Below are 24,257 nucleotides of genomic sequence, written 5' to 3'. Positions count from 1 at the left end.
CATCCTGTCCCATCCCATCACTTCAAGGTAAATGTGGAAAAAATGAAAACAGTGACAGACTTTATTTTCTTGGACTTCAAGATCACTGAGAACAGGAACTGCATCAATGAAATTAAAAGACATTTACCCCTTGGAAGAAAAGCCATGGCAAATCTAGACAGTGTATTAAAAAGCAGAAACATCACTTTGCCAACGAAGGTCCATGTAGTCAAAGCTATGGTTTGTCCAGTGTCCTGTATGGATGTGAGAATTGGACAATAAACAAAGCTGAGTGCCGAAAAATCAATACTTTAGGACTGTGGTGCTGGGAAAGACTCTTGAGAGTAACCTGTATAGCAATGAGATCAAACCAGAAAATACTGAAGGAAATCAACCATGAATATTCACTGGAGGGACTGATGCTAAAGCTGAAGCTCCAATACTTTGGCCATCAGATTCAAAGAGCCAACTCATTGGAAAACACCCTGATGCTAGAAAAGATTGAAAGCAGGAGAAGAAGGGGACGACAGAGGATGAGATGGTTGGATGGCATCACCGACTCAGTCAACATGAATTTGAGCAAACTCTAGGAGATGGTGAAGGACAGGGAAGCCTGGCGTGCTGCCGTCCATGGCTTCCCAAAGTCTCACAGAGTACTCAGCAACTGAACAACCACCAGGGGCTTCTCCCTCCCAGCCCGGGGTTTCCCCTCCTGTCAGTTAGTTCCCCAGGTGCTGGGACCACACCCTCCCTGATCCACTCCACCTGCCATATCCTGGGCCTAGCCTGCCTGCTGCCTCCCGCTGTGCGGGCCTGCCCGTGGCTCAGGGTCCGCTCTGCTCTCGGTGGAGCTGGTACAGGCGGTGCGGGCTCCTGCGTGTCATCATCTCACCTTCCCCTCCCCACCTCAGTTTACCCTAAAGGATTAGGCAGGGAAGGGCTCATGAGAGGGGATGAACTAGAGGAGGAGCAATCTGGGGGGCGCCCTCCAGAGCCCCGTTGTGAGGAGTGTAGCGTCCTGTCCTGGGTGTGCAAGCAGCCTGTCCTTGGGGCCTCAGAGCTTTGCTGACCCCAGCGCAGCCTCAGACCGCTGTCCGAATGAACACTGCTGAGAAGGGAGCAGGGCAGTCCCATAGGTCCGAAGCTCAATTTTTCCAACACAGTTGAGGTTTGGAAACCAATACATTTGATAAATCCATACACACACCAGTCCCTGCTCCAGCATTTCACGGTCACTGCTGCCCTCTGCTGGCCATGTTGGGCATCAACAATGAAATCAGATGGATATTCTTGTGGCTGAAGATGGAGGGTGGTGGTCAGTTGCTGTCATGTCGGTCTCTTTGCCACCCCATGGATTGTAGCTCCCAAGTCTCCTCTGTCCGTGGAACTTTCAACGCAAGAATACTGGACTGGGTTGCCATTTCCTCCTCCAGGAGAAGCTCTACGCAGTCAGAAAAAAACAAGGCCTGGAGCTGTGACTCACATCATCAGCTCCATATTGCAAAATTCAGGCTCAAATTGAAGAAAGTAGGGAAAGCTACTAGGCCATTCAAGCATGGCCTAAATTAAATCCCTTATGATTATTCAGTGGAGGTGACAAATTGATTCAGGGGATTAGCTCTGGTAGAGTGTCTGAAGATCTATGGATGGAGGTTTGTAACTTTGTACAGGAGGTGGTGACCAAAACCATCTGCAAGAAAAAGAAATGTAAGAAGGCAAAACGGTTTCTGAGGAGGCCTTACAAATAGCTGAGAAAAGAAGTGAAAAGCAAAGGAGAAAGGGAAAGATATACCCAAGAATGCAGAGTTCCAAAGAATAGTAAGGAGAGATAGGAAAGCCTTCTCTAGGGAACAATGCAAAGAAGTAGAGGAAAACAAAAGAATGAAAAAGACTACTGATCTCTTCAAGAAAATCAGAGACACTAAGGCAATATTTCATGCAAAAATGGGCAAAATAAAGGACAGGAAACGTAAGGACCTAAAAGAAGCAGAAGAGATTAAGAAGAGATAGCAAAAATACACAGCAGAAGTGTACAATAAAGCTCTTAATGACCTTTATAACCCAGATGGTGTGGTGGTCACTCACCTAGAGGCAGACATCTTGGGCTGTGAAGTCAAGTGGGCCTTATGAAAATTACTATGAACAGGCTAGCGGAGGTGATGAAATTCCAGCTGAGCTGTTTCAAATCCTAAAAGATGATGCTGTGCAAGTGATGCACTCAATATGCAAGCAAATTGGAAAACTCAGCAGTGGCCACAGAACTGGAAAAGTTCAGTTTTCATTCCAATCCCAAAGAAGGGCAATGCCAAAGAATGTTCAAACTACCATACAATTGTGTTCATTTCACATGCTACCAAGGTAATGCTCCAAATCCTTCAACACTACGTGAACTGAGAACCTCCAGATGTTCAAGCTGGATTTAGAAAAGAAGGAGGAACCAGAGATCAAATTGCCAATATCCGCTGGATCCAAAAAAAGCAAGGGAATTCCAGAAAAAATATCTACCCCTGCTTCCTAGACTACACTAAAGCCTTTGACTCTGTGGATCACAACAAAAAGTAGAAAATTCTTCAAGAGATGGGAAAACCAGATCACCGTCCCTGCCTCCTTATCGCATTTCACGGCCAATGTTTCCCTCTGCCAGTCATGTTGGGAATCGACAGGGCTCTTGGACTGGCCCAGGAGTGGGCATTTGGAGATATCACCCTCCCCAGGTACCAAGCGAAGGTCAAGAATCAAGTTAGAACCAGACATGGAACAACGGACTGATTCAAAATTGGGAAAGTAGAACATCAAGGCTGTATATTGTCACCCTGCTTAATTAACTTATATACAGAGTACATTACGTGAAATGCCGGGATACATGAGCACAGGCTGGAAATGATATTAATGGGAGAAATATCAGTAACCTCAGATACGCAGATGACACCACCCTAATGGCAGAAAGTGATGAGGAATTAATGAGCCTCTTGATGAAAGTGAAAAAGGAGAGTGAAAAAGCTGGCTTAAAACTCAACATTAAAAAAACAAAGATCATGCCATCCCATTCCATCACTTCACGGCAAAAAGATGGGGAACAATGGAAACAGTGACTGACTTTATTTTCTTGGGCTCCAAGATCACTGAGTACAGTGACTGCAGCCATGGAATTAAAAGACGCTTGCTCCTTGGAAGAAATGCTATGACAAACCTAGACTGTATTAAAAAGGAGAGACGTGACTTTGCCAAAAAAGGTCGATATAGTCAAAGCTATGATTTTTGCAGTGTCGTGTACAGTTGTGAGAGTTGAATGATAAAGAAGACTGAGTGCCAAAAAATCGATGCTTTAGGACTGTGGTGCTGGAGAAGATTCTTGAGAGTAACCTGGACAGCAATGAGATCAAACCAGAAAATCCTGAAGGAAATCAACTCCAAATATTCATTAGAAGAACTGATGCTGCAGTTGAAGCTCCAATACTTTGGCCACCAGATTCGAAGAAGTGACTCACTGGAAAAGACCTTGATGCTGGGAAAGACTGAAGGCAGGAGGGAGACAGAAGATGAGATGGTTGGATGGCATCACCAGCTGCAGCAACATGAGTTTGAGCAAACTCTAGGAGATGGTGATGAACAGGAATGCCTGGCATGCTGCAGTCCATGAGGTCCCAAAGAGTAGGACATGATTGAGCAACTGAAGGACAACAAGCAGCCCAGGGACCAGGAGACACAGGCCAGGCCCTGTCTCAGGACAGGACACTGTCCCCATGACAGGACTTGCCTCCTTCCTACCGGGCAGATCTGAGGATCTGATTCAAGGCTCTCATTGGAGGCTGAGTAAATCCCATCAGGGACACCTGGGTGCCCAGGAGAGCGCTGCCCGGGAACAAGTCTGACACAGGAGACAAGGGCCTGGCCTTCGTGCAGCTCCTCTGGCAGGTACCAGGTGTGGCCAGGACAGGTGGGGCTGGGGCCTGCCTGGCCCTTTAAGAGGGCCACTGGGTGGTGGGAGGGGGGAGAATCCCAGTTGCCTAGCAACAGAAGGGCTTGGTGTGTACTGGTCTCTGGGAGACCAGAAGCCACGTCCTGCTTGGGGACCCAGTGGCCGGAGCTGCCCTGCTGAGTGAGCTGAGCGGCCCCCCTCCCTCTCTCCCCACTCCTGCCTGTGCCTGGGCGGCGCCATGGCGCAGACGGACATACTCCTGACCAAGGAGCCGGCCCCACAGACGGTGCCAGCATGCCAGCTGCCCTGCAAGCTGTACGATGTGGCCCGAAACACGGGCGCCCACACCTCCTCAGGCCTGGCCACCTCCGGCTTCCGCACGGCCAAGTACCTGCTGGATGAGTGGTTCCAGAACTGCTATGCCCGCTACCACCAGGCCTTCGCCGACCGAGACCAGTCGGAGCGGCAGCGCCACGAGAGCCAGCAGCTAGCGGCAGAGACCGAGGCACTGGCTCAGCACACGCAGCAGGACTCCACGAGGAAGGTGGGTGAGCGCCTGCAGGACATGCACGGCTGGAAGTCGGAGCTGCAGCGCCAGGTGGGGGAGCTGGTCTCTGAGACTGAGCTGCTGCTGGCCCAGAAGCAGCGGTTGGAGCGCGCCCTGGATGCCACGGCCGGGCCCTTCTCCATTGTCACCGACAACCTGCAGTGCCGCGAACGCCGACAGCACCCTGACCTCGTGCGTGACTGTGTGGAGATCGAGCTGCTGAAGGTTCGGCCGCCCGGGTCCCGGAGCCGCAGACAGGCCTCCCAGCTCTCTCCAGGCAGCACGACCTACCCCGTGTCCCCCCCGCTCGACTTGGCTGGCAGAAGCCTCGGTGCCTGGGCACCCCCGGGAGCCTGCACCCTCTGCACACGTGGGGACACTCAAGCAAACGCCCAGGCACAGAGGGGTGGGGTGCCAGAAGCAATTGGTCCTGGGGCCTCCCTGGCTGGAGGCAGGGGCAGAACTAGGGCTGCCTGGGGGGAGGGGAGAGGCGGGTGGAGCGGAGCCCGTGTCCCGGGCCCGGAGGGTGCCAGGTCTGGCCTTCCCTCGGCCTGGTCCCCACAGTGGGTGCTCCCTGCAAGGTGGGCCAGTCAGGCCCTGCTGGGTGAGGAGCACCGTGGCCTGGGTGCCCCCCTGCACAGGTGGCAGGGCTGGAGCCTGGGGCTTGTCCACTCGGCCCAGCCCCAGGCCCAGGGTTTCTGCTGTGCCCGTTCCACCCCGGCTCCCACTCGGGGTGAGGCAGGGCCCAGGCCATGGTGGCATTCATCCTGGAACACGTGTCAGGACGTTTGCCTGAGGCAGGGTGGGGCTTGTTCCCCAAGCCTGGCTGCCCCTCCACAGTCCCCAGGAAACCAGGAGGGGCCTGAGCTGAGCCCCAGGGGCAGCTGGCTGGGGTTGGGATGTGTGCAGGGCAAGGGAGACCCTTCTGGTCAGGTCGTGGTGGTGCCGGTACCTACTGGGTGGTCCCTCAGTCACCCCTGGGTCCCGGCACCTGTTGAACTGCCCCTCTGGTCACCCTGGGTCATGCAGATGAAGCCTGACCCTGAGTTCCCAGAGGTGGAGCCCTACCACACCCCCACCCTGCTGATGTCCATGTTGGAAATCCAGCCTCAGACTAGTGTGCAGGTGTGGACGGTGAACGTGGGGTGAAGGCCACATGCATCCCACAAAGAGACCCGGCAGGACCTGTCCTTGGGGCAGCCCCCTAGGACCGGGGGTCACCCAGGCCAGGCCCCTGATGCTGGTGGGGAAGGGCCTCAGCTCTGAGCGGGCCACAGCCACAGGCACTCATGAGACGTGGGGAGACACACACACAGTCAGGCACCCGGGGACCCCCTCAAACCTGGGTACTTCCCTCAAGCCCAGGCCCTTCCTCTGCCCTCCCCCCAACGGCCCCACCCTCACTCATTCACTCAAGAACCTCCCAAGGCTCCAGGAATGATGGCTCTGTTCTGAGCCAGGCCCTCCGCCCGGCAGCACATGGACAAAAGAGTCAGGACAGGAAGGCGGACCCGCGGGTCAGAACTGGACGCAAAGGCTTAGAGCCCGGCAGAGGCGAAGATTCAGGTCCGGGGAGGGCTTTTCCTCTGCAGGAAATGAACCCATCAGGGAAGCAGGAGGAAACACAGGTTTCCCACGTGTCCTGGGTGTGTGAGGGCAGTCCTGGGTGGGGACTTGGTCGACAGGGCCCTCAGAGGCTATTACCAGGCTCTCCAGGGACTGTGGGAAGGCTCCAGTGATGGGCCGGAGTCCAGGGGTGCTGCGTGCCCAGCAAGTGGGAACCACCTTTGGCTGATGCTCCCCACAGCCCATAGAAGACCCCCAAAGAACCCACTGCAGTGCCCCAGACAGGGCGCTCCAAGCCCAGAATAAATCCGGTGAGAGTCAGGCTCGCCCCCACTTCCACCAAAGAGGCTGGGAGTCAACAAGCAGGGCCACCAGCAGGGCCCAGTTCCACTGGGCGTCACCCCAAACTCTGCTTCTCCTCGGGGTTTAAGAGCCCCCAGGTCCTCAGACTCTCACCAGGGGTGGGGGTCTTCTCCCCCAGGAGGCCGAGCTCATCCGGAACATTCAGGAGCTCCTGAAAAGGACCATCATGCAGGCCGTGAGCCAGACTCGGTGGGTCTGGGTGGCCTCCAGAGCCACCCTGGGGTGACCCCGTCCCCCTACCCCTCAGGCCCCTGTGGGAAGGAAGTCAAGTGACCCGGCACTGAGGCTCTGTGAGGTGATGGATGGTCCCCGGCCACAGCACAGGGCAGGGAGGGGGCACTGAGCAGGTGGAGGTGGCCAAGGGGCCTGGACACCCAGAGCCAGACCAGCACCCCGGGGCCCACCATCAGCAGATGAGGGCCCCCTGCCACCTGGGGGCTGGCCGTGCCCAGCGTCGGGGGTGCGCCCAGCTCCCCACCCGCCCTGACACAGGCCCTGCCCGCTGTCCGCCCGCAGGCTGAACCGGGAGCACAAGGAAACCTGCGAGATGGACTGGTCTGACAAGGTGGAGGCCTACAACATCGATGAAGCCTGCTGCCGCTACAACAACCAGAGCACCGACGTGCAGTTCTACCCGCACTCAGCCAAGTTCGAGGAGAGGTGGGGCTGCGGGAGCCCAATAGGTTCCCCATCCCTCTGCCGGGGGTCCTCTGTGCAGCTCTTCTACTCCTGGGGTGGGCAGGCGAGCGGCGGGACCCCCACCCAAGTGCCGGGCACACACAGTTCACCGTCCCAGCTGGGCTTCACAGAGGGAAGCAGGACCCAGCATTGAGGGCGGTGTGTGTGTGTGTGTGTGTGTGTGTGTGTGTGTGTGAGAGAGAGAGAAAAGTGTGTGAGAGGGAGTGTGTGTGTGAGAGGGTGTGTGTGAGTGTGAAAGTGTTTCTGTGTGAGAGTGTGTGTGAGAAAGTGTGTGAGAAAGTGTGTCTGACAGTCTGAATGAAAGTGCATTGTGTGTGTGTGAGTGTGTATGTGAGAAAGTGTGTCTGTGTGAGAGTGAGAGTGAAAGTGTGCCGTGTGTGAGTGTGTGTGAGAATGTGTCTGTGTGAGTGTGTGTGAGAAAGTGTGTGTGTGTCTGTGTGAGAGTGTGAGTGAAAGTGTGTGTGAGAGTGTGTGTGACTATGTGAGTGTGTGTGTGTGTGAAAGAGTGTGTCTGTGTGTGAGAGTGAAAATGTGTCTGTGTGAGAGAGTGTGTGAGTGTGTGAGAAAGTGTGTTAGAGAGAAAGAAAAGTGTGTGAGAGGGAGAGAGAGAATGTGTGTGAGAAAGAGGGTGTGTGTGTCTAAGTGTGTGTGTGTGAGAGAAAGTGTGTATGTCTGTATGGCTGTGAGAGAAAGTGTGTTGTGTGTGTGTGTCTGTGAGAGAAAGTGTGTGTGTGTGAGTGTGTCTATGCGAGAGTGTGTCTGTGTGAGTGTGAAAGTGAGAGTGTGTGTGTGTCTAAGGGGGAGCGGGCTGCAGCTCCGCATGCGGCCGGCAGGGGGCGCAGCCACAGTAGTGGGGGCGCGAGCGCGGGGACCCCGGGCGGCGCAGGAAGCGCCGGGAGCGCGCGCAGAGATCCTACGGGCGCCATAGCGGGAGGGGCACGGGGGTGCGGCGTGGCCTTAGGACTGCGGGTGGTCGTTCGTGCCGAGGCGCTGGGGGCTCGGGGTGTGGCGGGCGCGGGGAGGCCCTGGTACGTGCCTCCCCCGACCGCGGTGTCGGCCCACTCCCCCCACCCGCAGTGCCTCCACGCCCGAGACCTGGGTCAAGTTCACCCAGGAACACCTGTATCGCGCTGAGCGCGAGCGACTGGCCTCGGTCAACCTGCGGAACCTCATCGACTGCATCCTGCAGGACACGTCCGAGGACCTGCGGCTGCAGTGCGACGCCGTAAACCTGGCCTTCGGGCGGCGGTGTGAGGAGCTGGAGGACGCGCGCCACAAGCTGGAGCACCACCTGCGCAAGGTGGGGCCTCGAGACTGCGCGCAGCCCGCGGCCAGGCCACGCCCATCCCGCAGCCAGGGCACGCCTAGGTCACGATACAGCCACGCCCGTCTCGCAAGCAGGCCACACCTAGGCTATGGTATAGCCACGCCCATCGCTCAGTCAGGCATGCCCAGCTCATGACCTGGCCCCGCCAGGGCAGCCCCTGAGACTGGCTCTCCGCCCGTAACTACAAAGACCAGGCTCAGAAGGGGTAGCCCAGACCATCAGACTCCCATTGTCCACTATGCCCTGGTCACAGCCTGACCTGGCCCCTGCCCCGCCTTGGCCCTGTCCATCATGAGGGACCCCTGGTCAGGGCCGCCCCCATCCGCTACCCCACTTCCCTAGGGCCCTCATTAAGCTGATGAGAAAACCTAGTGACATTTGAGGATGGTGGCATTGCCATTGGCGTGACTGATACGGGGGAGGGCTGCAGGCCAGAGCAGGGAAGGTGGAAGGAGGTGGCAGGCTCGGCTATCTAGGGGGTGTCCCTGACGCTGGTCCTGGCGCAGCAGGGCCCTGACCCCAGGCTCTCTGGGTGCCCATGGCAGGGCCTCCCTGCACGGCCACCTCGGCCCTGCCTCCACACCGCCCCCAGAGCCAGAGGGTAGGGCTCGGGGTGTGAGGTGACCCTCTGGGCCGTCCTGTGTAGGTAGGGCTGGAGGTGCGGGGTGACCCTCGGGGCCGTCCTATGTGGATAGGGCTCGGGGTGCTAGGTGACCCATGGGGCCGTCCTGTGTGGGTAGGGCTGGAGGTGCGGGGTGACCCTCGGGGCCGTCCTGTGTAGGTAGGGCTGGAGGTGCGGGGTGACCCTCGGGGCTGTCCTATGTGGGCAGGACTCGGGGTGCGAGGTGATACACGGGGCCGTCCTGTGTGGGTAGGGCTGGAGGTGCGGGGTGACCCTCGGGGCCGTCCTGTGTGGGTAGGGCTCGGGGTGCAAGGTGACCCTCGGGCTGTCCTGTGTGCAGACGCTGCGGGAGATCATGGACCAGGAGCACAACATTGCGGCGCTGAAGCAGGCCATCAAAGACAAAGAGGCACCTCTGAAGGTGGCCCAGACCCGCCTCTACCAGCGCTCCCACCGGCCCAATGTGGAGCTGTGCAGAGATGCTGCCCAGTTCAGGTGCTGTGGCCGCGGGGGCCGCCCTGGGCTGGGCCGGTCACCCTCCACCACACGGGCACCGTCCACCCACCCCCAGGCCTCCTCAGTCTCTGGGGTCCCCTTGAACACCCCCCAACACACAGCCCTGCAAATGTAAAGAAGAAAGACGCTGGCCCCCACCTCACCCCCCACACGGGGCTCCCACGTCCCTTCTCCTGCCCCAGCACCACTGGACACTGCACATCCCTATGGGGGACACCATGTGGGTCTCCAAGTGCCAGGATTGGCCACATTCCCCACTTCACCCTGGTCTGGAATCTCGGGGTCTGGGAGGCAGAGGTCCCCGAGACACATGGCCACCCCGATCACCTGTCCTGGCCCTCCACACCTCTGACGTCATGGTGGACGCACCCCCCACCTCCCAGCCTGGCTTCTGGGTCTCCCCTGGGGCTTTTGGGGGTCCTTCTATGGCCGAGCACATTGAGTAGGATGCCCCACTCGGGCGCTCAGCCCTTGAACCTGGGGCCACCCCCTCGGCACCATCAGCAGGCCTGGTGTCTGGGGTGGCCCCGTTCAGCCCGCCTCTGTCCCCAGGCTGGCGAGTGAGGTGGAGGAGCTGAACCTGTCCCTGGCAGCGCTGAAGGAGAAGCTTCTGGAAGCGGAGCAGTCCCTGCGCAACCTGGAGGACACGCGCATGAGCCTGGAGAAGGACATTGTGGTCAAGACCAACAGCCTCTTCATCGACCGCCACAAGTGCATGGCCCACCGCGCCCACTACCCCACCGTGCTACAGCTGGCCGGCTACCAGTGACCGCTGGGCGCAGGGCCCACCCCTCCTTGAATAAAGAGCACATTAGCTTTCTATTCAGGGTGCGCACCTGGACAGGTGGGCATTGCCTGTGGACCCCATCGTCCCCACCGTGGGTCTCCTGCCTGGGGCACCCCCAGTCCCCACCTGGGGACAGGGGTCAGTCGAGGTCCCCCTCATTGCCCTCCACTGACCACCTGGGCCACCTGCCAGATGTTTCCAGGGGAGCGTCACCTCCCGTCACCACGGGTCACGTCCTCTGGGCCCCGCGGTGGCGGCTGAAGCTCTGTTCTTCGCCATGCCCTGGACAGTCACCCAAGGCCGGCTGGCATGCTGCTCTCGTTAGTGGGGCCGTCAGAACATGGTGCTGGCCTGGCTCCCCATGAGGGACTTGGCCCCCAGGCTGTACACTGCAGGCCTGGGGCAGTGACTGCCCAGGGAACTGTGGGACCACTCCCTGCCACCCCCACCTGGCACGGGGCGGGCGCCAGAGGGCACACCAGAGCTGGGGGTGGTGGTGTCCATGGCTCTCGACAGAAGTGGGCGCTGCCTCTGGGGCGCCCCCCAAGCAGCATCAGGCCCTCTCTCTACCCCTCCGCCGAGGCTCTCTCCCTATGCCCGCCGCTGACGAGCTCAAGGGGGCCGCTTCCCTCCCCAACAGCAACTCATCAGCTGGACTCGGGCAGTCTACATTAAGAGGACAGGAGATAATAACCCGGCCGCATGCTCACAGCTCTCAGACCCCATTAGCAGCCGAGGCCACGCTGTGCGGAGCCCCCATCAGTGCCCAGGGCCTCTGTGTCCCAGCCCCCACCCCCCAGTGTGGCCACTGATGGGGAGCCAAGTGGAGATGCTGTGCGAGGCTCATTATCTCCACAACCCGGGGGGCCGGGCACTCATTGTCTGCAGTTGTCTCATGACCACCCATGAGGCCGGAAACCTTGTCCTCTTGTAGAGACAAATGACCAGGCCCTGGAGCTGAGGGATGGCCCTGGGCTGCTCAGCAGGTTCCTGAGGCGGTGGCTGCATCTCTCTGGAGAGTCAGCAGCCCTGGGGAGGAGACAGACAGCTACACCCACCCCCAGGGATTCAGGCCCTGCAGGAGTGGGGAGCTGGGAAGCGCAGGGGACACCAGGGCCCTGAGGGTGGCTGAAGCCCGGGGACACACTGGCCACTGCTGAGTCCACGGTGCCCACTTTACAGATGGGGAAACGAGGTTGGATGCTGGGAGCAGTGGAGCCCGGGCGTCCACCTCTCTCTGGGTGCCCCAGGAACTCCCAAGACGAAAGTGGAGCAGGCAGAGAGGAGCCCCCGGCCCACCCCAGGGCCCAGCAGCGCCAGCCAGAGCCTGGGTTAGCCCAGCCCTGGGTCAGGAGCAGGTGGCGTCTGCAGAGAGACCTCGGTCCAGGCCACCCACATCTGGATTCCAGCAGAGCTTGTTCAGACAAGGACAAGGTGTGGGGACAGCTGAGCACTGCTGCAGTGTGAACCCTCACCTCCAGGGGCCGGGGACATCCGGGAAGTGGCTCCAGCTGGCAGGCTCCCCTGACCACAGCCCTCACCAGGTCTGCTCACCACCCAGCAAGCCAGCCCCAGATGCCCGCAGCCTGCCTCCTGGAAGGCGGCCCCGGCTCCCCAGGCCACGTCAGTGCCCCGCCGCCAGGCAGCCTGGCTTGGTGTGGCGGTGGGCTGGGGGATGCTTCTCAGGGAGTCACATGGCCTTGTGTTCAGAGGCCGAGGCACCAGGCGCTCCCTGGGGCCCAGTGTCCAGCTGCTCAAGCCCAAGCAAGCATGAGGGTAGGTCCTGGTGTAGTCACAGCCCCCGCCTACCACTGCCTGGGGCGCCCTGTGAGTTATTGCTGCCGGAGGGGGCTGGCATCACAGGGACATAACCCTCATCCCCTGAAAGGCTGGGCTACTGTCAAGGGCCCCCGACAGGGTATCACAGCAGGCCTCTCACTCCGCTGGGCACCAGGGCCTGGGCACGGTGTGGTGGAAGGTGGGGGCAGACACCACAGCCTGGCCAGACGCTGCCCCCACCCCCAGTGCCACCGGCCAGGCCCAGCCCCCATGGCCCAGCCAGCAATGGGCATCGGCGAGTGGTCTGTCTCCACTCAGCCACTGTTCCAGCCTCCCCGACTCCCCCTAAGTCACCGCAACCCGGATGGCAGCTAGCCCCATAGTCCCGGCCACCCCAGGCCCCCAAGCCCCACCACAACAGGGCTGGGGGAGGTCCCCAGAGCCCCCAAGGCGGGGCTGCGGCAGGTGGAAGGCCGGGCAGCGGGCAACGGGGCCTCACGAGCCTCCTGCAGGGAGCTCGGAAGCTGGCCCAAGGCCTGTTGGTCTTGGATGGCCCAGAGGGAAGCCACGGGTGCCTGGGGTGGGCATGAAAGGGCTCTTTCACTGGCCGCTGCGCAGAGACGCCGGAGACCGCCAGGCAGGCAGCAACACCCAGTTGTGAAATGGTAACAGGGGGGTGGGGGTGGGTGGGGGTCTTCACAGCAACCTTGAGCAGGGCCTGGGGTAGGGGCCCCAGCAGCACAGGGCTGCCTGCGAGGGGGGCGCTGCCCAGGAGACACCCACGCCAGTCCGTTTCCTCCATGGGAGGAGTCCGGGAGAGTCCTGCAGGGTCCAATGTGGCTCAGGGGTTGGGTGAGGGTCTGCGAGGTTTGAGAAGGAGGTGGTAGAGAGAAGGGGTCCCACCTGCCGGGAAAGCTCAGCCTGGGAGTAGGTCTCAGACTATGTGAGAGGAAGGCCCTCATCCTGGGCTGCAGTCCTGAGGGCTTCCTGGAAGAGGGGGCCTGGGTATTTGCTCAGGATGGCCAGGGTACAGGGAAGAGTGAGGACTGCAATATCACACACAAGCCATTGCAGGAGACCAACCCTGCCTGAGCCTCTTGGATGCAGCCCTTGGGAGAACAGGGTAGGCAGAGTCCATTTGCCAGGAAAACTGAGGCCCCTCTGGAGCTCACCCAGGGCCCCCAGCATCTGGAAAGTGTGGCTCCACCTGGCACTGATGGGCCCAGGGTCAGGCAGTGTCTCCCGAGGGAGGGGACGTGGAGGCCGGAGGCTCAGAACTGGCAGGGATTAAAGACCAGCTTCTGTACAGCTGGGTGGGGGCTGGGGCAGCCTCCCCGGTTACCCTCCCTCCTCCGGGGGGTCAGGATGCACGTGTCCCCTCTGCCCAGCAATGCAGCCCCGCAGAAACTGCCTCATGTCGGGCCCCACCCAACATGGGCCCAGGGCCCGGCTGCCCGGAGTGTGGGGTATGGGATGGGGGGCATACCCTTACCTAAAGGAGCCCCTCCTGGAGGGCTCTGGCCAGTCACGGCGAGTGGGGCTTGGGGGACTGCTTCCCCACTCAGTGCCCCCTGCATCTGCCAGGTGGGGGGGGGTCTCCGGCCACGGGGGCTTTGGGGGACCTGGACTTCCCAGCTGCAGGCACTGAGGGTGCCCACTGCCACCCAGAACTAAGGCCTCGGGGAGGGAGGGGCATGAGCAGGGAGCAGTGCCCAGGAAGTGCCAGATCCCACAGGCGGCCACCTCGGCGCTTGCTAGGGCTCGGGGAGGGCGGTGTGGGGCCCTCCCAGCAGTGGTGGTCCCCAGGCTGTGTCAGGGAGGTGTCTCAGTCCCGGGCAGGGACCCATCAGCAGTGTTAGGGCGGGATGAGAGTCCAGGAGGGGCTACCAGGCGCTCTCTGCGGTCTCTGGGACCACAGCCCCTTTGAGGGGTCCCAACTGTCCTTCCCCACCCAGGCGGCTCCCTGGGCCCCCCGTCATCTCCCTCGCACAGGGGTGCTGCCAAGCTGCCGTGGGGGCCACTGGGGGCTCAGCAGGGCGAGCCCTCCACTCCCCGCCTTCCTCTCCCACCCTCCTCTTTCCTTCCTGCCCGGCCCCAGGCCCTGGCCCGGATGGTGGCTCCTGCCCTCCTGCTGCTCCTGGCACTGCCTGCTGGGGCCTGGCGTGGCCTGGGGCTGCCCCGTCGGTCGTGCGTGCAGTGCTGCCGTCCAGCCTGGCCCCCCGCCGCTCCTGGCCTGGGCGCCCACGTGAGCGACGGGGACCCATGGGCGCGGCTGCCTCTCCTGCGGCCCACCATCGACATCTCGATCCTCAAAGGTGAGCATCCCCAGAGGGGCGGCCACCCCCGCCCCCGGCCCTACAGGGACACCTGTGCTGAGGGGAGGGGACAGGGCCCAGGGCGGGCTCTGGGAAGGAGGGGACCCCGAGGGGACAATGGACGGGTGCCTGCTCCCCACGGCCGCCCCCCAGGTGGGCAGAGGGTGTCCCAGGGAAGGGGCTGTGGACAGAGGGCCTGAGGCTACCCTCAGCCCTACCCCCCAGGGGAGGGGAAGGGGCCTGGGTCCCCTCTGAGGGTGAGAGAGGCGGGGCTCTGGGAGGCAGATGCAACCCTGGGGGCTGCACCGAGCTTGAACCCCAGCGCTCTCTTCCTTCAAAGCCCAGTTCAGACCCTTCCTCTGGTGGCTGCCTGACCCCCCGGCCCCGCATGACCGTCAGCACAGACCCCAGAACAGCCAGGCCCTCAGGGTGTGGCTTCTTTCTCTTTGCCCCTTGGAGGGTGGGTTAGCGCCCCTCGCCCCTCGGAGAGAGGAGACAGAGGCCCACAGAGGTGAGGTCACTTGCAGGGCCACGTGGTCAGAGAATCTGACCCTGGGAGCCTTGACCAGGGGCTTCTCCTCACCCCCCGCCCCTCCCCGGCAGGTGAGAAGGGCGAGGCCGGGGTCAGAGGTCACTCTGGCAGGAGCGGGAAGGAGGGCCCGCCAGGCTCCCGGGGCCTCCGGGGGCGCAAGGGCCAGAAGGGGCAGGCAGGGCTGCCTGGCGCGCAGTGCACGCGCGCCTACGCGGCCTTCTCGGTGGGCCGACGGGAGGGGCTGCACAGCGCCGACGCCCTCCAGGCGGTGACCTTCGACATGGAGCTGGTCAACCTGGACGGCGCCTTCGACCTGGCTTCCGGCCGCTTCCTCTGCACCGCGCCCGGCGTCTACTTCCTGAGCCTCAACGTGCACACCTGGAACTACAAGGAGACCTATCTGCACATCATGCGCAACGCGCGCGCGGCCGCCGTGCTGTACGCACAGCCCAGCGAGCGCAGCGTGATGCAGGCGCAGAGCCTGCTGCTGCCGCTGGCCGCGGGCGACTCCGTCTGGGTGCGCATGTTCCAGCGCGACCGCGACAACGCCATCTTCGGCGAGCGCGGCGACCTCTACATCACCTTCAGCGGCCACCTGGTCAAGCCAGACGCCGAGCTCTGACGGCCCGGCGCCACCAGCCCCCAGGGCCCACCCTCCCAAGCCCCTTGCCCCGGAGTGGGGCCAGCTGTGATTGAATGCCGCCTGCGTGCACACGCTGAGCTGAGCATGGCCCCGGCAGGAGCAAGACAGACCCACCAGATCTGCTAGACGCAGATCCCGACCGAGCAAGAGATTCTGGTCCCAGCAAGAGATTCCGGAGCAGACCCGCGTTCCGGGCGCGCTGTGGGCGGGGTTGGGGCGGGGCACCTTCATCTGCTAAGGAGCTTGCCCCCCTGGTCGGGTTCCCTTTCCGCTTATAAAGGCTGTGCCAGGCCCCCGCGCTGTGAGAGAATTACAAAGAGCCTACTGGGTGCTGGGCTGGACGCTGATGAGGCTCCGGGGGAGGGGTGGAGCGTGCTGAATTCCAGGGTGCTCAGGGCGGCAGAGGCCACAGGACCAATGACATGGAGTAGGTGGGTGCCGGCCGAGCCAGAACAGGCCTCGGCCTGGGTGAACACACTGCCAGTACCGGTGGGTCTATTTTCTGGGGTTTGCGGCATCCCTGGGTCTGTCTTGAGTGGGCTGGGAGGAGGATGCTTGCCTGAGCCCGGGGAGCCCCAGGGGGGTATCTCCTCCACATGCTGAAGCTGGGCCTGGCGGGGACCCGCAGAGAGCAGGCTGGCCCCGTCCCTGCGGGCAGGCGTGTATGGACTGGCCCAGCTTTCTCCAATGGAGGCCTCGTCCACCCTGCAGGAGGAGCCACCAGGCTGCCCCGCCCGCCTTCGGATCTGCTCGGAGCCTGTTCCTTTTCTGCCACGTGTCCTCTGGCCATTCTGGGACCTTCTGTCCGGCCTCTGTGGCCCCACCACCCACTGCCTCCTCTCTGGGCCCTCCCCGGCCTCCCCTCCTGTGACCGCTCCGCCCAAGTGAGGATGCTGAGCTGGTGAGGTGGCTGGGGCCCTGGCAGGAGCAGTGTCTGGAGCCACCAGAGCCCAGCATGCTGGCTGAGGTCCCGGGCCAGGCGGATGTGGCTGGAGTTGCAGGCTGGCCAGGCCGAGTCTGCTGGGGCTGATGGGTGATGAACAGGCCAGGGCCTCCACCCTGGGGCCCTGAGACCACAGAACACTGCATGTCGGGTCCTGTCTCCTCATCACGGCCCCCCTGCCCCACCCCAGGAGCCCAGCCCATCCTGAGATGGTCTCTGGCAGACCTCCCCAGACCATGGTTATCGACTGGGCGGGGGGGTGGAGAGGGGGTGGGAGCCCCTCGTCCCTGGGCGTGGGGAGGAGGCATGGCTGGGAGCACGGCGCCCTCCCCTGCTGTACGGAACCCCGTGACCCTCAGGAACATCCGCCCTGAGTGAGGCTGGAGCCAAGAGCATCCACACACACCCGTGGGCAGCAGGGCCCACCCCCCCAGACCGGGGCATCCTGGACAGGTGGAGATTTTGAGGTCCAGCGAGGGTGTGTAGACCTTCAAGTGTGTGTGATGCTGGGAGCTGGATCCCCCTCAAATAGGGCTGACTCCTCTAGTGTGGCCTGGGACGGGGGGAGGGGAGGGCTCCCACTGGAGAGGGGCTACTGGGACTCCGAGTCTGCAGGGAGAGGGGGCTTCCAGCTGGCAGCCTTCCGCAGGGCCTCAAGGGCTGTGACAGTCCCACCTCTGAGGCTGGCTTTCGGGTCAGCTCTAGACCAGGATTGGGGGCTCCTGGGGTCCCAGGTATGAGGCCCTTGCATCCCATGAAGGCCCTACAATCACCGCACCAGCGGACAGGGACATCCCAGGAGGAAGCTGGGACTCAAGAGGCCTGGGTCCCTGAGCTCAGGCCTGGGCGGGGCTGTGACCCCAAACCCCCAGCACAAGCAGGGTCTGTACCCCAAGATGCATGGGGGGCAGGGTTCACAGCAATGCCCGCCCCCAGGAGCCCCAAGGCCCAGCTGGACCTGGCTGTGGCACAGGGCAGGGGGCAGCAGGACTCCAGGGGACTTGCTATAGCCAAGGGGTTGGGAGCTGAGTGGGGCACCCTGGACTGGTGAGCCCGGCCCCACTGAGACTAGAGGGTGCTAGAAGAGCCCGCGGGGTGCCAGAGGGCAGCCCTGGACTGCTCCCCGGCCCCTCCCAAGACCAGCTCGGTACCGCCGACCCCCCCTCCAGTGATGCTGACTTGGGCCGAGGAGCCTCAGGCTGCACTTTGGCCCTTTGGCCTCAGTCCTTTTATGGCTGGAATAGCTGGACACGCCCAGGGTGCCTGGCAACCAGCAGGGCATCAGGAGTGCTCAGAGGGGCCACAGGGGCCCAAGGGGGGGGGGTCCCATGGCAGAGATAAAGGCACCCGCACTGGAGCATGAGGGGTGGAAGGACCTCCCTCTGTCCTCCCAGGTCTGGACTCCCTGCCCCCAACTGGGACCCTGCCTGCGAGTGCTGCAGGCCAGCCTGGCCGGGTGGGGGCGGGAGGGCCGCCCAGTCCAGCAGCCCAGGCAAAGCTGGCTCTCTCGGGCTCCCCGTCTGGCCCTGGGGTGCACTGGGCCCTGAGGGTGCAGGGCTGGGGGGCATTCCCATGAAATCTGTGGACCTGCTGCCCGCTGGGCCTCCCTCTCACCTCACTCCATCCACGGGGCCTGGACCAGAGGCACTGGGGTGGCTCCACTGAGCCCCCGGGACCGCCCTGCTCCTCTTGCTGGCCCAGAGGGCAGAGCAGGCCAAACAGATGGTGTCCAATCAACTCCAAAGTAAAGGCCACCCCTGCTCTCAGAGAACAGGGGCCAGGTAGTGGCTCCCCTGAGTGTGAGCAAGAACCCCGTGGAGGCTGCTGGTCAGAGCCTCCGTGCCCAGGACACGCCAGAAACACCACAGGGGGGTGCAGGATGGGTGGCAAGGCCTGCCTCCCCCCACGCCCGGCTTAGTGAAAATCCACGACTGAGAACAGGTGGGGTGAGGGGAAGGCGTCATGTCCACAAAGTGATGATAAGCTCCAGACTCAGGAATCCGTGCCCGCGCGGCTCGCTCAGGAGACGAGAGGGTGAACAGCATCCTCGAAGCACCGCACGGCAGCCTGGGGTGGGGTGGGGGGACCAGGGTGCACCTGCCCCGGGGAAGAGAGCTGGAAATGACCAGAACACGGGGCAGCCCAGAGGCAGAATCCTATGGAAACCGTTTCCCGTCTCAGTTTTTCTCCGTTTGGTGGAATTCCAATAAAACATCCATTTTTAGAATTTGGGTGAAAGTCATAAACCATAAAATGTACCATTTAAAAATGAACAAAGTGAAAGTTGCTCAGTCGTGTCTGACTCTTTGCGACCCCATGAACTATACAGTTCATGGAATTCTCCAGGCCAGAATACTGGAGTTTCCCTTCTCCAGGGGATCTTCCCAACCCAGGGAACGAACCCAGGTCTCCTGCATTGCAGGAGGATTCTTTACCAGTTGAGCCAGCAGGGAAGCCCGAAAAGTGAACAACTCAACATCATTTAGGGTGTTCAAGGGTGTCCATCCAGAGTCTCCTTTCCAAGTTGCCAGGTCATCATCATCATCTGTGTCCCTCCTCTGGGCAGGGCCTCCAGAGGATGCACGGGCAGACAGGTGCACTGTCCAGGGGGCCAAGGGGCCACAGTACAGCTCCTGGGAGCCTTGGCTCCTCTCGTGACACCTGCACCCACTGGACCCCTGCCTGGAGCCAGGGACCCCTCAGTGTGGCCCCTGGGGGCTCAGCTGGGAGGGTGGGTCCTGGGTTCCAAATGGGGAGAGGTCAAGGGACTCTGGAAGCTGACCCTTCCTCTGGCCACCCTTTCAGGCCTGATGACCACCAGAACATGGATCCCCATGGGCCACGTGGGTGAGGGGGAGAGGACGGGCCCTCAGCCCCCAGAATGACTGTTGCCCTTGGCCATAGGAGGACCCTGGGTCCACTCTGCAAACATCCTTTCATTAAACCCTCCTCAAGCTGCGCAAAGGAGGGGCCGCCTGTTTCCTGGGCATGGGGGGAAGGGGGACACGTGGGGGCACAGTAGATACTCGGGGGTGCAGAGCAGAAGGGAATCGGGCCAGTCCCCACTGCCCCACGGTCAGTTTCCTTCACCTGGACAGCCAGCCCCTGTGGATGGCCATGCCCCTCCCCTCCTGTGGTGCCCCCGCCCCTGTACCCACAGGCCTGGTGGCCCACACCCAGACCATGGCCACGGTTTGCCATGTGTGCAGAGGTCAGAGAAGAGACGGCTGAGAAGGGGATTCAAGCTCCCTCCCCAGAGGCAGGAGCCAGGGAGGAGTTTTGCTTGGATGGAGACCCTCCCCCCCACACCGGTCAGGACCCACGCAGGCGCCCAGATGGAGCCCCCAGACCCCCATCAGCGCAGATACAACAAATGCACACCTGTCACTGCCACAGCCGGATGTGCAGCCTAGTGAGTGGGGAGGGGTGAGCCTGAGAGTCCAGGGCGGGGGGCAGTGATGGGGACCCCCTCAGGTTCCTGGATAGTCGGTGGACCTTCAAGGTGAGGACTCCACCTGGACAGAGGCTCACAGTGGCCGGACCAGCCCCGAGCAGCCAGGACAGCAGGGAGAGCAGGCGGCAGGCTGGGGCTGGAGCCCCGCAGGCTGGGATGGGGGAGCGGGTCACAGCCTCAGTGGTCTCTGCAGGGTCTCAGCACCGCCCCCAGCCCTTGAGATCCCAGGCTCCACGGCGGCCCTGACAGGTGACCAGCAAAGACCCTGTTCTCAGTCATTCTGCTCCCTGACACCCCCAAAGGGCATCCCAGCTGTCAGCCCCCAGACTCCGTGGGAAGCTCTTCCTGGTATTTACCCACCTCCTGTCCCGAGACACCCCAGGATGGGCCCCGCCGACCCCTCCAGGGGCGCCCGCTCTCAGTCCCCAGGGTGGGCCACAGCACGGGCTCTGCCTGTGGGGGCTGCACCACGGTCCCCCGCCACCCCGCACCCCCGCTGCCTGGCAAATAGCCACCCCTCAGCCCATCCTGATCCCGGAGGCGGCCTCACCCTGTCCTGCGGGCCGGATTTCCTGAGCAAGGTCACTCTGGGAGCCACTGGAGCCCAGTGGCCAATAAAACCCATCGATGCGGAGAGAGAGACAGTAAAGCAGGTCACCCCCTCCACTGAGGGTGTTTGCTCTGCCCTCCCCACCCTGCTTGGAGCCTGGGGCCCCAAGACCTTCAAGCAGTGTGGTGCTCTGTGGCCCCTGCTGCTGTCCCCAGCCTGTGCTGGGCGTGGAGGTCAGCGGATGGGCCAGGCTGCATCCCCACACCCACTGTGCTGTGTCCACGGCTCTGTGGGCTCACCTCCTTCTGGGACACCCCTGTCCCCACACCTCGACAGGCCCTCAGGGGTGCCCAGGTGCTCACTCTCTCCTGTTCAGTGGCCCCCACCCAGGGCTTTAGGGACTGTTCACACTGGCCAAGCCTGGCCACCAGCTCCCACCCAGACCCAGGGCCTACAGGCCACCTGGCATCTCTTCCTCCACCTGCTGAGTCCATCGGGCCTGGGCACACACAGGCACACACACTCACACGTGCACACACAGGTACATTCACACACGTGCACACACATGTACATTTACACACATGCACATACACATTGACACGTGTACACACAGGCACACACATCCACACATGTGCACACACAGGTACATCCGCGTGTGCACACACAGTCACACACGTTCACCTATGTGCACACACAGGCACACATTCACACATGTGCACAAACAGGTGCACACATCCATACATGTGTACACACACACTCACAAATGTGTACACACAGGCACACATGTTCATTTACACAGAGGTACATACATGTCTACATATGCATTACACAGGTACCCACAAGCAGGCACATGCACACACACTCACACATGTGTACACACACAAGCACACACTCACATGTGTACACACCAGTGCACACACATTCACACATGTGTGTGCACAGGTACACACATTCACATGTGTGTACATACACATGTCCACACATGCATCACACCCACAAGCTGGCACATGCGCATGCATACACAACCACACATTCACATGAGTGTATACACATGCACACACACTCAGAAGCAGGCACATGGACACACAGGCATGTCCACACACACCAACATCCTCACAGGCAGGACTGGCGAGGGCACTCTGGCATCTGCACCGCCCCGGGAGGGAGCTCGCCATGTCAAATCAATTGGGAGAAATTGACCCGAGCAGATATTTCCGTGCCATCTGCTTGCTCCCCAAAGTCACAGATGGACTTTGCATCCAAGCCCACAGGTGACCTGACTGGCGGAGGCGGGTGACTGATCGAATGGACTTGTTTCTCCCAGGCACCCACCCCTGCATGGGATGCCTCTCCCCTAGGGCTGGGCGGGGAGGCTCTGGTCACCAGCTCCCTGTGACTGACACCAGGGTTTGTGGCCTCCACCTCCTAGGCGGAGCCCAGGTGGAGCCGATACTAAAGCTGGGGCTGAGGAGGCAGCCGGGACCCCACTCACCCAGGGTCAGGGACAGGAGCCCCAGGCGAGCTGCCCACTCCCCACACCTGGCAGCTGTGGAAGGATCAGATGCTCCTGCCCCCCACCCCCCGAATCCTTGGGGCCACACCCTGCTCCTCCCAGCCTGGCCCTGTGGCTCCTTTCTGCGGGTGTGGACGCTCCCCTCACTGTTATCTGGGTGTCCTGCTGCCTGCCCTGCCCCAGCCGCCTGCGATCCGCCCGCTCTGATGTGCACCGGCTTCGATTGGCTCCAGGGACAATGTTTGCTCTGGGAAAGAGTCAAACATTTATTCTCTAATTTATTCAGGGAGCGGTCGTCAAACACAAGCGCCCTCGTTATGTGATCTTGTTTCCAGGGCTTGGCCTCGGTCTGGGGTCCATGACGAAGCCCCGGCAGCGCTGACCCTGGCTCTCCCCTGCCCAGCACGGTGCTGCCCGCTCCCCACGCCCCCCTGGTTTCTGCTTCCTCCTCTGGTCCAGCTGTGGACGCCGGCTGCGGGAGGGACACTGGGCAGGGCTGTCTCAGCAGGGCCTGTGGGCGAGTGACCCCCATGTCCTTCTTCTCCTTCCAGTCGTGATCACAGTGAGGCCCGGACACCTAGGAGCACAGCCCTCCCCCAGTAAGGTTGCCAGGCACCTTCTCTAGGACCTGTTTCAGGCCTGGGGCCGGGGGTGGAGGGGGTGGGATGAGCTGGTGTTTCTGGGGGTGGAGAGGACCATTCCGGCCAGACCAGACTGAAAGTTGAATTCCTCCAGGGTCCAGCATTTGCACATGCCCACGGCCTCTCCAGTCTGCTGTTTGCCTTAGGAGGTGGCTCACCCTGCCCGCTGCTGTCTGGCTAAGTCTCCTTTTCTGCTCCAGCCCCCCAACTCCAGGAGGAAAGGCAGAAGAGGTGGCTGTGGGTTCCCGAAGCCTTGCCAGGCCCCCTCTGCCCCCGCAGCCTCAGCACTCACAGTTTGCTGGTCTGCATGAGCCCGTTGACCTTGCAGCTGCGCACGGGCATCGTGGCCTCCTGCAGCCGGCCGCTCGGGCCCGGCCGTGGCTCCGTGGCATCCGCATCCTCGGCGCCAGCGCCGTAGCCTTTGCGGAGGCACAGAATCTTCCGGAAGCTCTGGCGGAAGTTGTCAGAGAGGAAGCCATAGAGCAGGGGGTTGGCACAGCTGTTGGCATAGGACAGCACAACCACGAAGAAGTAGGCGCCGGCAGAGGCAGGCTCCTCGGGCAGCGCGAAGGCCAGGTTGACGATGTTGACGATAAAGAAGGGCAGCCAGCAGCCCGCAAACACCAGCACCACCACCACCACCATGCGGGTCACCTTCCGCTCCGAGCGCCGCCGCGTGGAGCCCACGCGCACACCTGATGCCTTCAGCTTCACCACGATGAGCAGGTAGCACAGGCAGATGACCAGCAGCGGCCCGAAGAAGCCCAGCACGGACGTGTAGATGATGAACACGGCCCCCCACAGTCCCACGGGCTCTGGCCAGCTGAGGTTGCAGGTGTTCCAGCCCTCCTGGATGTCGGCAAACACCACCAGCGGCAGCGACATGACCAGCGAGAAAGCCCAGACCGCGGCGCTGGCCAGCTTGGCCACCCGGGGGCGGCGCCAGCGGGCGGAGCGGATGGGGTGGACCACGGCCAGGTAGCGGTCCACGCTCATGACCGTCAGGCAGAAGATGCTGGTGAACTGGTTGATGCCGTCCAACGTCATGACCAGACGGCACAGCACGGGGCCGAAGGGCCAGTAGGAGATGGCATTCTGTGTGGCACGAAGGGCAGCCCCAGCATGAGCAGCACGTCGGCCACGGCCAGGGTTGAGGATGTAGATGTTGGTGACCGTCTTCATCTTGGCGTGGCGCAGGACCACGTAGATGACCAGTGCATTGCCGCCCAGCCCCGCCGCGCACACCAGTAGGTAGAGCGCCGGTACCACCACTGCCCGGGCGCCCGGTGAGGGCCCCGGCCCCGCCAGCGTCCCGTTCTCGTCGCCGCCCGCCGCCGGGCACCGCCGAGGAGGTGTTCCAGCTGGTCAGCGGGGAGGCTGGAACAGAGGCTCCATCGTGGCCACTGCGGGCAGGGCAGGCTGAGTGAGCGCTGGGGCGTCTGCTGCAAGAGAAGGAAGGATACGGAGCAACTGAGCTGAGGGTGTCTCCCCTGCGCCCGCCCCACCTGCCCAGGACGCACGGGATTACCCCGGGGCGGCGGGTAAACATGATTACTCATGTT

General features: G+C 61.9%; 3 protein-coding genes across 3 annotated transcripts; 2 read left to right on the top strand and 1 right to left on the bottom strand.

Annotated features, from left to right (window-relative positions):
* The first annotated feature begins 4,136 nt into the window (after positions 1-4,136).
* Positions 4,137-10,307, top strand: TEKT4 (tektin 4). Its single transcript, XM_065920239.1, has 6 exons — positions 4,137-4,670; positions 6,493-6,563; positions 6,891-7,034; positions 8,151-8,373; positions 9,363-9,517; positions 10,091-10,307. Exons 1-6 carry the CDS (start codon positions 4,137-4,139, stop codon positions 10,305-10,307), a joined length of 1,344 nt encoding a protein of 447 aa, XP_065776311.1.
* A 3,907-nt stretch (positions 10,308-14,214) lies between these two features.
* On the top strand, positions 14,215-15,573 carry C1QTNF8 (C1q and TNF related 8). Its single transcript, XM_065920237.1, has 2 exons — positions 14,215-14,419; positions 15,023-15,573. The coding sequence occupies exons 1-2, from the start codon at positions 14,215-14,217 to the stop codon at positions 15,571-15,573; spliced, it is 756 nt and encodes a 251-aa protein (XP_065776309.1).
* A 6,782-nt stretch (positions 15,574-22,355) lies between these two features.
* On the bottom strand, positions 22,356-24,090 carry SSTR5 (somatostatin receptor 5). The gene is given in 5 exon segments (XM_065920236.1): positions 22,356-23,801; positions 23,804-23,843; positions 23,845-23,982; positions 23,984-24,075; positions 24,078-24,090. Coding segments are annotated over 5 exon segments (1,101 nt in total). The 3' UTR covers positions 22,356-22,983.
* Between the last annotated feature and the right edge of the window lie 167 nt (positions 24,091-24,257).

Source organism: Muntiacus reevesi, chromosome 2, assembly GCF_963930625.1.
Source record: "Muntiacus reevesi chromosome 2, mMunRee1.1, whole genome shotgun sequence".
Lineage (NCBI taxonomy): Eukaryota > Metazoa > Chordata > Mammalia > Artiodactyla > Cervidae > Muntiacus > Muntiacus reevesi.
Note: the sequence above shows the minus strand (reverse complement) of the source record. Positions and strands in the feature narration are given on the sequence as shown.